The sequence below is a fragment of the Oncorhynchus nerka genome, linkage group LG19, assembly GCF_034236695.1.
Source record: "Oncorhynchus nerka isolate Pitt River linkage group LG19, Oner_Uvic_2.0, whole genome shotgun sequence".
Classification (NCBI taxonomy): domain Eukaryota; kingdom Metazoa; phylum Chordata; class Actinopteri; order Salmoniformes; family Salmonidae; genus Oncorhynchus; species Oncorhynchus nerka.
The window spans coordinates 30,663,753-30,676,641 of NC_088414.1; the positions used below are offsets into that span (position 1 = coordinate 30,663,753).

Consider the following 12,889-nt stretch of genomic DNA (forward strand, 5'->3'; position numbering starts at 1 on the left):
ACAGAGAGATGGGGAGAGTAGAGGACAGGGGACCACTACAGAGAGATGGGGAGAGTAGAGGACAGGGGACCACTACAGAGAGATGGGGAGAGTAGAGGACATGGACCCACTACAGAGAGATGGGGAGAGTAGAGGACAGGGGACCACTACAGAGAGATGGGGAGAGTAGAGGACAGGGGACCACTACAGAGAGATGGGGAGAGTAGAAGACAGGGGACCACTACAGAGAGATGGGGAGAGTAGAGGACAGGGGATCACTACAGAACAATGGGGAGAGTAGAGGACAGAGGACCACTACAGAGAGATGGGGAGAGTAGAGGACAGGGGACCACTACAGAGAGATGGGGAGAGTAGAGGACAGGGGACCACTACAGAGAGATGGGGAGAGTAGAAGACAGGGGACCACTACAGAGAGATGGGGAGCATAGAGGACAGGGGACCAGTACAGAGAGATGGGGAGAGTAGAGGACATGGGACCACTACAGAAAGATCGGGAGAGTAGAGGACAGAGGACCACTACAGAGAGATGGGGAGAGTAGAGGACAGAGGACCACTACAGAGAGATGGGGAGAGTAGAGGACAGGGGACCACTACAGAGAGATGGGGAGAGTAGAGGACAGGGGACCACTACAGAGAGATGGGGAGAGTAGAGGACAGGGGACCACTACAGAGAGATGGGGAGAGTAGAGGACAGGGGACCACTACAGATGAATGGATCCTCACATATACACCGAGGAGAGATTTTCATTGGTGATGAGAAACAAACTATGTTTTGCGGACCTCCTGCTGATGACCAGCCCAGCTTCTGACGTAGAGATGGCAATGTGATCACTAGCGATATTAGTGGCAGAACATTTTGTTTCTGCACACTGACTTAATGCCATCGTATGGTGCCTACCACTGTTACCCTGCACATTGACTTAATGGCATCGTATGTTACCTACCACTGTTACCCTGCACATTGACTTAATGCCATCGTATGTTACCTACCACTGTTACCCTGCACATTGACTTAATGCCATCGTATGATACCTACCACTGTTACCCTGCACATTGACTTAATGCCATCGTATGTTACCTACCACTGTTACACTGCACATTGACTTAATGCCATTGTATGGTACCTACCACTGTTACCCTGCACATTGACTTACTGCCATCGTATGGTGCCTACCACTGTTACCCTGCACATTGACTTACTGCCATCGTATGGTGCCTACCACTGTTACCCTGCACATTGACTTAATGTCATCTTATGGTACCTACCACTGTTACCCTGCACATTGACTTAATGCCATCGTATGGTGCCTACCACTGTTACCCTGCACATTGACTTAATGCCATCCTATGGTACCTACCACTGTTACCCTGCACATTGACTTAATGCCATCATATGGTACCTACCACTGTTACCCTGCACATTGACTTAATGCCATCCTATGGTGCCTACCACTGTTACCCTGCACATTGACTTAATGCCATTGTATGGTGCCTACCACTGTTACCCTGCACATTGACTTAATTAATGCCATCCTATGGTACCTACCACTGTTACCCTGCACATTGACTTAATGCCATCATATGGTACCTACCACTGTTACCCTGCACATGGATATGATACTGGAAGCGACCTTGTATACAGTGTACATTCTTTTGTGTTTTACTCCTTACGAGTATTTATTCTTTGATTTGTTGAAAATTCCTTTCTATCTGTTGATATCTGACCGAGTATTTGAACATTGTTGAGAAAGAGTTTGTAGGACCTGTTGTATCCTGTTCAAGCAAAAACGAAACTTTGATTTGATACATACAGGTTTTCAGAGTGCTGACCGATTGAGAGGAGTGGTACCTACTGCCAGGTTCTGAACCAGCTCCTTATTGAGAGGAGTGGTACCTACTGTCTGGTTCCGAACCAGCTCCTTATTGAGAGGTGTGGTACCTACTGTCTGGTTCTGAACCAGCTCCTTATTGAGAGGAGTGGTACCTACTGCCTGGTTCTGAACCAGCTCCTTATTGAGAGGTGTGGTACCTACTGTCTGGTTCTGAACCAGCTCCTTATTGAGAGGAGTGGTACCTACTGCCTGGTTCTGAACCAGCTCCTTATTGAGAGGTGTGGTACCTACTGCCTGGTTCTGAACCAGCTCCTTATTGAGAGGAGTGGTACCTACTGCCTGGTTCTGAACCAGCTCCTTATTGAGAGGAGTGGTACCTACTGCCTGGTTCTGAACCAGCTCCTTATTGAGAGGTGTGGTACCTACTGTCTGGTTCTGAACCAGCTCCTTATTGAGAGGTGTGGTACCTACTGTCTGGTTCTGAACCAGCTCCTTATTGAGAGGTGTGGTACCTACTGTCTGGTTCTGAACCAGCTCCTTATTGAGAGGTGTGGTACCTACTGCCTGGTTCTGAACCAGCTCCTTATTGGGAGGAGTGGTACCTACTGCCTGGTTCTGAACCAGCTCCTTATTGAGAGGTGTGGTACCTACTGCCTGGTTCTGAACCAGCTCCTTATTGAGAGGTGTGGTACCTACTGCCTGGTTCTGAACCAGCTCCTTATTGAGAGTTGTGGTACCTACTGCCTGGTTCTGAACCAGCTCCTTATTGAGAGGAGTGGTACCTACTGCCTGGTTCTGAACCAGCTCCTTATTGAGAGGAGTGGTACCTACTGCCTGGTTCTGAACCAGCTCCTTATTGAGAGGTGTGGTACCTACTGTCTGGTTCTGAACCAGCTCCTTGAGAGGAGTGGTACCTACTGCCTGGTTCTGAACCAGCTCCTTATTGAGAGGAGTGGTACCTACTGCCTGGTTCCGAACCAGCTCCTTATTGAGAGGTGTGGTACCTACTGTCTGGTTCTGAACCAGCTCCTTATTGAGAGGAGTGGTACCTACTGCCTGGTTCCGAACCAGCTCCTTATTGAGAGGTGTGGTACCTACTGTCTGGTCTTAACCAGCTCCTTATTGAGAGGTGTGGTACCTACTGCCTGGTTCTGAACCAGCTCCTTATTGAGAGGTGTGGTACCTACTGCCTGGTTCTGAACCAGCTCCTTATTGAGAGGAGTGGTACCTACTGCCTGGTTCTGAACCAGCTCCTTATTGAGAGGAGTGGTACCTACTGCCTGGTTCTGAACCAGATCCTTGAGAGGAGTGGAACCTACTGCCTGGTCCTTAACCAGCTCCTTGAGAGGAGTGGTACCTACTGTCTGGTTCTGAACCAGCTCCTTATTGAGAGGAGTGGTACCTACTGCCTGGTTCTGAAGCAGCTCCATATTGAGAGGTGTGGTACCTACTGCCTGGTTCTGAAGCAGCTCCATATTGAGAGGTGTGGTACCTACTGCCTGGTTCTGAACCAGCTCCTTGAGAGGAGTGGTACCTACTGCCTGGTTCTGAACCAGCTCCTTATTGAGAGGAGTGGTACCTACTGCCTGGTTCTGAACCAGCTCCTTGAGAGGAGTGGTACCTACTGCCTGGTTCTTAACAAGCTCCTTGTTGAGAGGTGTGGTACCTACTGCCTGGTTCTGAACCAGCTCCTTATTGAGAGGAGTGGTACCTACTGCCTGGTTCTTAACAAGCTCCTTATTGAGAGGTGTGGTACCTACTGCCTGGTTCTGAACCAGCTCCTTATTGAGAGGTGTGGTACCTACTGCCTGGTTCTTAACAAGCTCCTTATTGAGAGGTGTGGTACCTACTGTCTGGTTCTGAACCAGCTCCTTATTGAGAGGAGTGGTACCTACTGCCTGGTTCTGAACCAGCTCCTTATTGAGAGGTGTGGTACCTACTGCCTGGTTCTTAACAAGCTCCTTATTGAGAGGTGTGGTACCTACTGTCTGGTTCTGAACCAGCTCCTTATTGAGAGGAGTGGTACCTACTGCCTGGTTCTGAACCAGCTCCTTGAGAGGAGTGGTGCCTACTGCCTGGTTCTTAACAAGCTCCTTGTTGAGAGGTGTGGTACCTACTGCCTGGTTCTGAACCAGCTCCTTATTGAGAGGAGTGGTACCTACTGCCTGGTTCTGAACCAGCTCCTTATTGAGAGGTGTGGTACCTACTGCCTGGTTCTTAACAAGCTCCTTATTGAGAGGTGTGGTACCTACTGTCTGGTTCTGAACCAGCTCCTTATTGAGAGGAGTGGTACCTACTGTCTGGTTCTGAACCAGCTCCTTATTGAGAGGTGTGGTACCTAATGCCTGGTTCTTAACAAGCTCCTTATTGAGAGGTGTGGTACCTACTGCCAGGTTGTGAACCAGCTCCTTATTGAGAGGAGTGGTACCTACTGCCTGGTTCTGAACCAGCTCCTTGAGAGGAGTGGTACCTACTGCCTGGTTCTTAACAAGCTCCTTGTTGAGAGGTGTGGTACCTACTGCCTGGTTCTGAACCAGCTCCTTATTGAGAGGTGTGGTACCTACTGCCTGGTTCTTAACAAGCTCCTTATTGAGAGGTGTGGTACCTACTGTCTGGTTCTGAACCAGCTCCTTATTGAGAGGAGTGGTACCTACTGTCTGGTTCTGAACCAGCTCCTTATTGAGAGGAGTGGTACCTACTGCCTGGTTCTGAACCAGCTCCTTATTGAGAGGTGTGGTACCTACTGCCTGGTTCTTAACAAGCTCCTTATTGAGAGGTGTGGTACCTACTGCCTGGTTCTGAACCAGCTCCTTATTGAGAGGAGTGGTACCTACTGCCTGGTTCTGAACCAGCTCCTTATTGAGAGGAGTGGTACCTACTGCCTGGTTCTGAACCAGCTCCTTATTGAGAGGAGTGGTACCTACTGCCTGGTTCTGAACCAGCTCCTTATTGAGAGGTGTGGTACCTACTGCCTGGTTCTGAACCAGCTCCTTATTGAGAGGAGTGGTACCTACTGCCTGGTTGTGAACCAGCTCCTTATTGAGAGGTGTGGTACCTACTGCCTGGTTCTGAACCAGCTCCTTATTGAGAGGAGTGGTACCTACTGCCTGGTTCTGAACCAGCTCCTTATTGAAAGGAGTGGTACCTACTGCCTGGTTCTGAACCAGCTCCTTATTGAGAGGTGTGGTACCTACTGCCTGGTTGTGAACCAGCTCCTTATTGAGAGGAGTGGTACCTACTGCCTGGTTCTGAACCAGCTCCTTATTGAGAGGTGTGGTACCTACTGCCTGGTTCTGAACCAGCTCCTTATTGAGAGGTGTGGTACCTACTGCCTGGTTGTGAACCAGCTCCTTATTGAGAAGTGTGTCACCTGCTCTATCAACACTTCATCAGGACCATCAGAGTGCTGGGAGTCAACAGGCCGGCGCCACCTCCTGGGAAAACCAGCCATCTCCAGACATAACAAAACCATAATAGAGAAAAGGCCTCTGTGTGCCAACTCTTCACACCCAAGCCAGAGGTACCAACAGACAGAAAGACTGAATGCAGTTGACCTCTGCACATGACCTCTGAGAGTCTTCTCTCTCAGTCCACCGATGAAACATTACTCTGACAGCGACACAGCCCAGAGACAGTCATTTGGCTGCTTTCCAAAAGGGACGGTTAGACTCTGAGACAGTCATATGAGGTCATGTTAATGTACCCAGCGAGAACACGCAGTCTGGCTTTACAGTGCTAACTAAAACTCCAGAGCACACTACAGCTGACGAGAGAGCACTACACAGAGTATACGCTCATATTTGTTTCTCTTTCAATAAATGCTAATGAGTTGTTAAGAGGAAAGGAACATGTTTGAAATGAAGTAGCACTTACCAGAGTGTTGGCTGCAATGTATCCCTGTGCTGACTTGTCTGAAAGAGAAAGGAATCAGACATCTCATTCTCTTACATTAACAACACACTGACAGTTAAATATAACCAAGATGACAACACACTGACAGTTATATATAACCAAGATGACAACACACTGACAGTTAAATATAACCAAGATGACAACACACTGACAGTTATATATAACGAAGAGAACAACACTGACAGTTAAATATAACCAAGATGACAACACACTGACAGTTATATATAACCAAGATGACAACACACTGACAGTTAAATATAACCAAGAGGACAACACTGACAGTTAAATATAACCAAGATGACAACACACTGACAGTTATATATAACCAAGATGACAACACACTGACAGTTAAATATAACCAAGATGACAACACTGACAGTTAAATATAACCAAGATGACAACACACTGACAGTTAAATATAACCAAGATGACAACACACTGACAGTTAAATATAACCAAGATGACAACACACTGACAGTTAAATATAACCAAGATGACAACACTGACAGTTAAATATAACCAAGATGACAACACACTGACAGTTAAATATAACCAAGATGACAACACACTGACAGTTATATATAACCAAGATGACAACACACTGACAGTTAAATATAACCAAGATGACAACACACTGACAGTTAAATATAACCAAGATGACAACACACGGACAGTTAAATATAACCAAGATGACAACACACTGACAGTTAAATATAACCAAGATGACAACACACTGACAGTTATATATAACCAAGATGACAACACACTGACAGTTAAATATAACCAAGATGACAACACTGACAGTTAAATATAACCAAGATGACAACACTGACAGTTAAATATAACCAAGATGACAACACACTGACTGTTAAATATAACCAAGATGACAACACACTGACAGTTATATATAACCAAGATGACAACACACTGACAGTTAAATATAACCAAGATGACAACACACTGACAGTTATATATAACCAAGATGACAACACACTGACAGTTAAATATAACCAAGATGACAACACACTGACAGTTAAATATAACCAAGATGACAACACACTGACAGTTAAATATAACCAAGATGACAACACACGGACAGTTAAATATAACCAAGAGGACAACACTGACAGTTAAATATAACCAAGAGGACAACACTGACAGTTAAATATAACCAAGATGACAACACACTGACAGCTAAATATAACCAAGATGACAACACACTGACAGTTATATATAACCAAGATGACAACACACTGACAGTTAAATATAACCAAGATGACAACACACTGACAGTTAAATATAACCAAGATGACAACACACTGACAGTTATTTATTTTACCTTTATTTTACTAGGCAAGTCAGTTAAGAACAAATTCTTATTTTCAATGACGGCCTAGGAACAGTGGGTTAACTGCCTGTTCAGGGGCAGAACGACAGATTTGTACCTTGTCAGCTCGGGGATTTGAACTTGCAACCTTTCTGGTTGCTAGTCCAACGCTCTAACCACTAGGCTACCCTGCCGCCCCGTTATATATAACCAAGATGACAACACACTGACAGTTAAATATAACCAAGATGACAACACACTGACAGTTATATATAACCAAGATGACAACACACTGACAGTTAAATATAACCAAGAGGACAACACACTGACAGTTATATATAACCAAGAGGACAACACACTGACAGTTAAATATAACCAAGATGACAACACACTGACAGTTATATATAACCAAGATGACAACACACTGACAGTTATATATAACCAAGAGGACAACACTGACAGTTAAATATAACCAAGATGACAACACACTGACAGTTATATATAACCAAGAGGACAACACTGACAGTTAAATATAACCAAGATGACAACACACTGACAGTTAAATATAACCAAGATGACAACACACTGACAGTTAAATATAACCAAGAGGACAACACACTGACAGTTAAATATAACCAAGACATGGAAAAGTGTGTGTGGTAGCTATGAGATCTGACCGCATGTACTGTAGACTCTTCAATAAATATTCAAAGCCTTTGCTCACCATAGCAGCATATTTTCGCTAACTCAATTATTCAGAAATGTAAGGCAGAGAGATGATCTGAAACACAGACAGCAGCATCTGTGTTTGTGTGTTCTTACCTCCGGGGGTGAAGCTCATGTATTTCTGGTTGTTGACAGTCTCTTTGGAGTCGTAGAACTTGAGCACGTCCAGCACGGCCTGAGGGTTCTTCTTCTGCTCCAGCTTGGTGATGTTGGAGGTCTGAAGGAGCCGCGCCCACTGCTCTGGGATGCCCTGATTGAGAGAGGTCACAGGTCATAGGTCAGATCCACTCTGTGACTTCATAGCTACCACGGCACAAATGTTCATGTCTTGTTTATTTTAACACGCAGTGGTTATGTGGGCCATTTAAGGGTATACTCGAAACCTTCACTGTACACCTTCCTTGTCTGTGAAGTACCGTATAACGCTGAAATATATTTACTGGAACGTTGATCTGTCAAAGATGTACGTACAGTGAACTCCCCTGTAACAGCATCAAAGCCAACATGGATGGTGTGCTCAAAGTCTGAGGGCAGGGAGATCTCAGGGCGCTCCTTCTCCTTCTTCTTGTTCGCTGCACGGGAGAAAACAAAAAGAACATTCAGATCTAGTTCTGATACATGGTACACCGACATTTTAAAGAGATACATTTTCCAATCAGTGTCGTATTATTCCTGAGCAGAGATTAAAAATATTTTTAGAACAAGTACTGTCTTTACACGGATTATATGTCTCTAGCAACTTTGATATAACTCTGATTGTTTCACTCTTTGCCGAGGGTGGGGCTAAATATACATACAATACCCCTTTCTCAAATTGCATAACTTAGAGAGGGCTCCTAACCCTCATAAAGGTGTGATGTTACTCTATCACTGATCAACGGGTTCCTTGTTGTCAATGGACCTCGTGAACCAGTGGTGATGTCTAAGGATACGATTTTCCTGGAAACCCAAAACAACTCCAGGTCTTGTTTTTCCTGTTTGGGTCATGAGGTCAGGAGAAGCTCATGTAGGACTCTAGTTCTACATTAAAGTGTGATATGCAGCTGTCTGCTCACTCTTGTCTCCTCCAGGGAAGATGGAGCGCAGGCGGACCTTCTTGTTCTTCTCTTCAGGAGCCATTGGGAGAGGTTTGGAGCCGTGATTCACTGATGTAGAGTCTCGGGAACTACTGTTCATTCTCAAGGGAGGGGCTGGCGGTTTCTCTTCAATATCGACTCTATCGGACATCTTTAGTCACACTCACAATCTCCTAGGAAGAAAAAAAAACAAGAGAGAGGGAAGTTTAGCATGGTGCTATAATAGAAAATAAATCAAGAGATTCTTAGGATCAAACTGGAAAAGGAGAAGAGAGCCTTGCCTACAGGTCCACAACTCCTTCTGCACACTGCAGGCTGACAACACATCAACATCCATCAACGTCCAACATCCATCAACATCCAACAACATCCATCAACATCCACGAAAATCCATCAACATCCAGCCCCCATTTAGAGACGGATTTTCAATCTCAATAACTGAATCAAGAAATGTGAGGAACGTTGGTAGTGGTTTTGAACGTGAGTACAAATTCTGTAACACATATGAGTTGCCTTAGACTTCATCAGGAGTTCAACATGACGCCACAAGATAAAGCCTGTGTAATGTTTGCTGTCAGTAGAGGCATGAGCAGCCTGTAGCCAGCGTGTTTAAATCCCCATGGGTCACAAGAAGGGCTCTCTCTGTGCTCCAGGGGGGCACAATATCCATAATCTGTCTCTACATAAACCTACAATTTCCTGTCATAGTTTCACTCTCTGGTTCCTAATCTTTTTCTTGAAGGAAGGCCTCTGTGTTCAGAAACTACTCTGTGTAATGTTTCAGATCTGCCGTGTGCCAAAGAAAAAACAATCCAATCACAAGACTCACAGACTGGGAAACATCTAGCTATAAAACCATGTTTAAATCTAAATGACTACATTCAACAGAAGCTCTGCACTAAGTAGATTGAACATCTTTGCTGAGATGCTGTTCCAATTGTCTGCCAAACTGATGGAGAGAAACTGACAAGAAAGTTTACAGTATATAGACTGCAGCTCATATATATATTCATATAGGAGGAGATAAATCCACCAGTACACATCTGACTTCATCTGGCATCATCTGTAAACAGAATATCTAGTCCTCAGCATAGTGAAACCCTTGCATCCCTGATTGACACATATTCTCATGTAACATCATGAACTATTGCAGTTTGTACTGTATTTTGTAGCCTATTTATAGTATTCTGCCTGTGTAACATGATAATCCGAGATTCAGCCCAGCCTCAGTTCAGACAGTTCAATCAATCAATGTTTATGACACTACATGTTTCAGGAACATAGCTCACAATTCCGGTGTCTGTTACATTGTGTTCCATTACACTATGGTGTCTGTTACATTGTGTTCCATTACACTATGGTGTCTGTTGCATTGTGTTCCATTACACTATGGTGTCTGTTGCATTGTGTTCCATTACACTATGGTGTATGTTACATTGTGTTCCATTACACTATGGTGTCTGTTACATTGTGTTCCACACAGTGTCTGTTACATTGTGTTCCATTACACTATGGTGTATATTACATTGTGTTCCATTACACTATGGTGTCTGTTGCATTGTGTTCCATTACACTATGGTGTCTGTTGCATTGTGTTCCATTACACTATGGTGTCTATTACATTGTGTTCCATTACACTATGGTGTATGTTACATTGTGTTCCATTACGCTATGGTGCCTGTTACATTGTGTTCCACACAGTGCCTGTTACATTGTGTTCCATTACACTATGGTGTCTGTTACATTGTGTTCCATTACACTATGGTGTTTGTTGCATTGTGTTCCATTACACTATGGTGTTTGTTACATTGTGTTCCATTACACTATGGTGTTTGTTACATTGTGTTCCATTACACTATGGTGTCTGTTGCATTGTGTTCCATTACACTATGGTGCCTGTTACATTGTGTTCCATTACACTATGGTGTTTGTTACATTGTGTTCCATTACACTATGGTGTTTGTTACATTGCGTTCCATTACACTATGGTGTCTGTTACATTGTGTTCCATTACACTATGGTGTTTGTTACATTGTGTTCCATTACACTATGGTGTCTGTTGCATTGTGTTCCATTACACTATGGTGTTTGTTACATTGTGTTCCATTACACTATGGTGTTTGTTACATTGCGTTCCATTACACTATGGTGTTTGTTACATTGCGTTCCATTACACTATGGTGTCTGTTGCATTGTGTTCCATTACACTATGGTGTCTGTTGCATTGTGTTCCATTACACTATGGTGTCTGTTACATTGTGTTCCATTACACTATGGTGTATGTTACATTGTGTTCCATTACACTATGGTGCCTGTTACATTGTGTTCCACACAGTGTCTGTTACATTGTGTTCCATTACACTATGGTGTCTGTTACATTGTGTTCCATTACACTATGGTGTTTGTTACATTGTGTTCCATTACACTATGGTGTCTGTTACATTGTGTTCCATTACACTATGGTGTTTGTTGCATTGTGTTCCATTACACTATGGTGTCTGTTACATTGTGTTCCATTACACTATGGTGTTTGTTGCATTGTGTTCCATTACACTATGGTGTCTGTTACATTGTGTTCCATTACACTATGGTGTTTGTTACATTGCGTTCCATTACACTATGGTGTTTGTTGCATTGTGTTCCATTACACTATGGTGTTTGTTACATTGTGTTCCATTACACTATGGTGTTTGTTACATTGCGTTCCATTACACTATGGTGTTTGTTACATTGTGTTCCATTACACTATGGTGTCTGTTACATTGTGTTCCATTACACTATGGTGTCTGTTACATTGTGTTCCATTACACTATGGTGTTTGTTGCATTGTGTTCCATTACACTATGGTGTCTGTTGCATTGTGTTCCATTACACTATGGTGTCTGTTACATTGTGTTCAATTACACTATGGTGTTTGTTGCATTGTGTTCCATTACACTATGGTGTTTGTTACATTGCGTTCCATTACACTATGGTGTTTGTTACATTGTGTTCCATTACACTATGGTGTTTGTTACATTGCGTTCCATTACACTATGGTGTTTGTTACATTGTGTTCCATTACACTATGGTGTTTGTTACATTGTGTTCCATTACACTATGGTGTTTGTTACATTGCGTTCCATTACACTATGGTGTTTGTTACATTGTGTTCCATTACACTATGGTGTTTGTTACATTGCGTTCCATTACACTATGGTGTTTGTTACATTGTGTTCCATTACACTATGGTGTTTGTTACATTGTGTTCCATTACACTATGGTGCCTGTTACATTGTGTTCCATTACACTATGGTGTTTGTTACATTGCGTTCCATTACACTATGGTGTTTGTTGCATTGTGTTCCATTACACTATGGTGTTTGTTACATTGCGTTCCATTACACTATGGTGTATGTTGCATTGTGTTCCATTACACTATGGTGTTTGTTACATTGTGTTCCATTACACTATGGTGCCTGTTACATTGTGTTCCATTACACTATGGTGTTTGTTACATTGCGTTCCATTACACTATGGTGTTTGTTGCATTGTGTTCCATTACACTATGGTGTTTGTTACATTGCGTTCCATTACACTATGGTGTTTGTTACATTGCGTTCCATTACACTATGGTGTTTGTTGCATTGTGTTCCATTACACTATGGTGTTTGTTACATTGTGTTCCATTACACTATGGTGCCTGTTACATTGTGTTCCATTACACTATGGTGTTTGTTACATTGCGTTCCATTACACTATGGTGTTTGTTGCATTGTGTTCCATTACACTATGGTGTCTGTTACATTGTGTTCCATTACACTATGGTGTCTGTTACATTGTGTTCCATTACACTATGGTGTTTGTTACATTGCGTTCCATTACACTATGGTGTTTGTTGCATTGTGTTCCATTACACTATGGTGTCTGTTACATTGTGTTCCATTACACTATGGTGTCTGTTACATTGTGTTCCATTACACTATGGTGTCTGTTACATTGTGTTCCATTACACTATGGTGTCTGTTACATTGTGT

At 43.3% G+C, this 12,889-nt stretch overlaps 1 protein-coding gene across 1 annotated transcript in view; it reads right to left on the minus strand.

Annotated features, from left to right (window-relative positions):
* Positions 1 to 12,889, minus strand: part of LOC115146941 (serine/threonine-protein kinase PAK 3-like) — a 127,061-nt gene that overhangs the window by 83,034 nt on the left and 31,138 nt on the right. Inside the window, exons 2-5 of the mRNA XM_065004864.1 lie at positions 8,853 to 9,046; positions 8,269 to 8,369; positions 7,894 to 8,047; positions 5,706 to 5,743 (exon numbers count right to left, since the gene is read on the minus strand). Coding sequence (XP_064860936.1) covers positions 5,706 to 5,743; positions 7,894 to 8,047; positions 8,269 to 8,369; positions 8,853 to 9,024 — 465 coding nt within the window. The 5' untranslated portion in view covers positions 9,025 to 9,046. The remainder of the gene's footprint in view (positions 1 to 5,705; positions 5,744 to 7,893; positions 8,048 to 8,268; positions 8,370 to 8,852; positions 9,047 to 12,889) is intronic.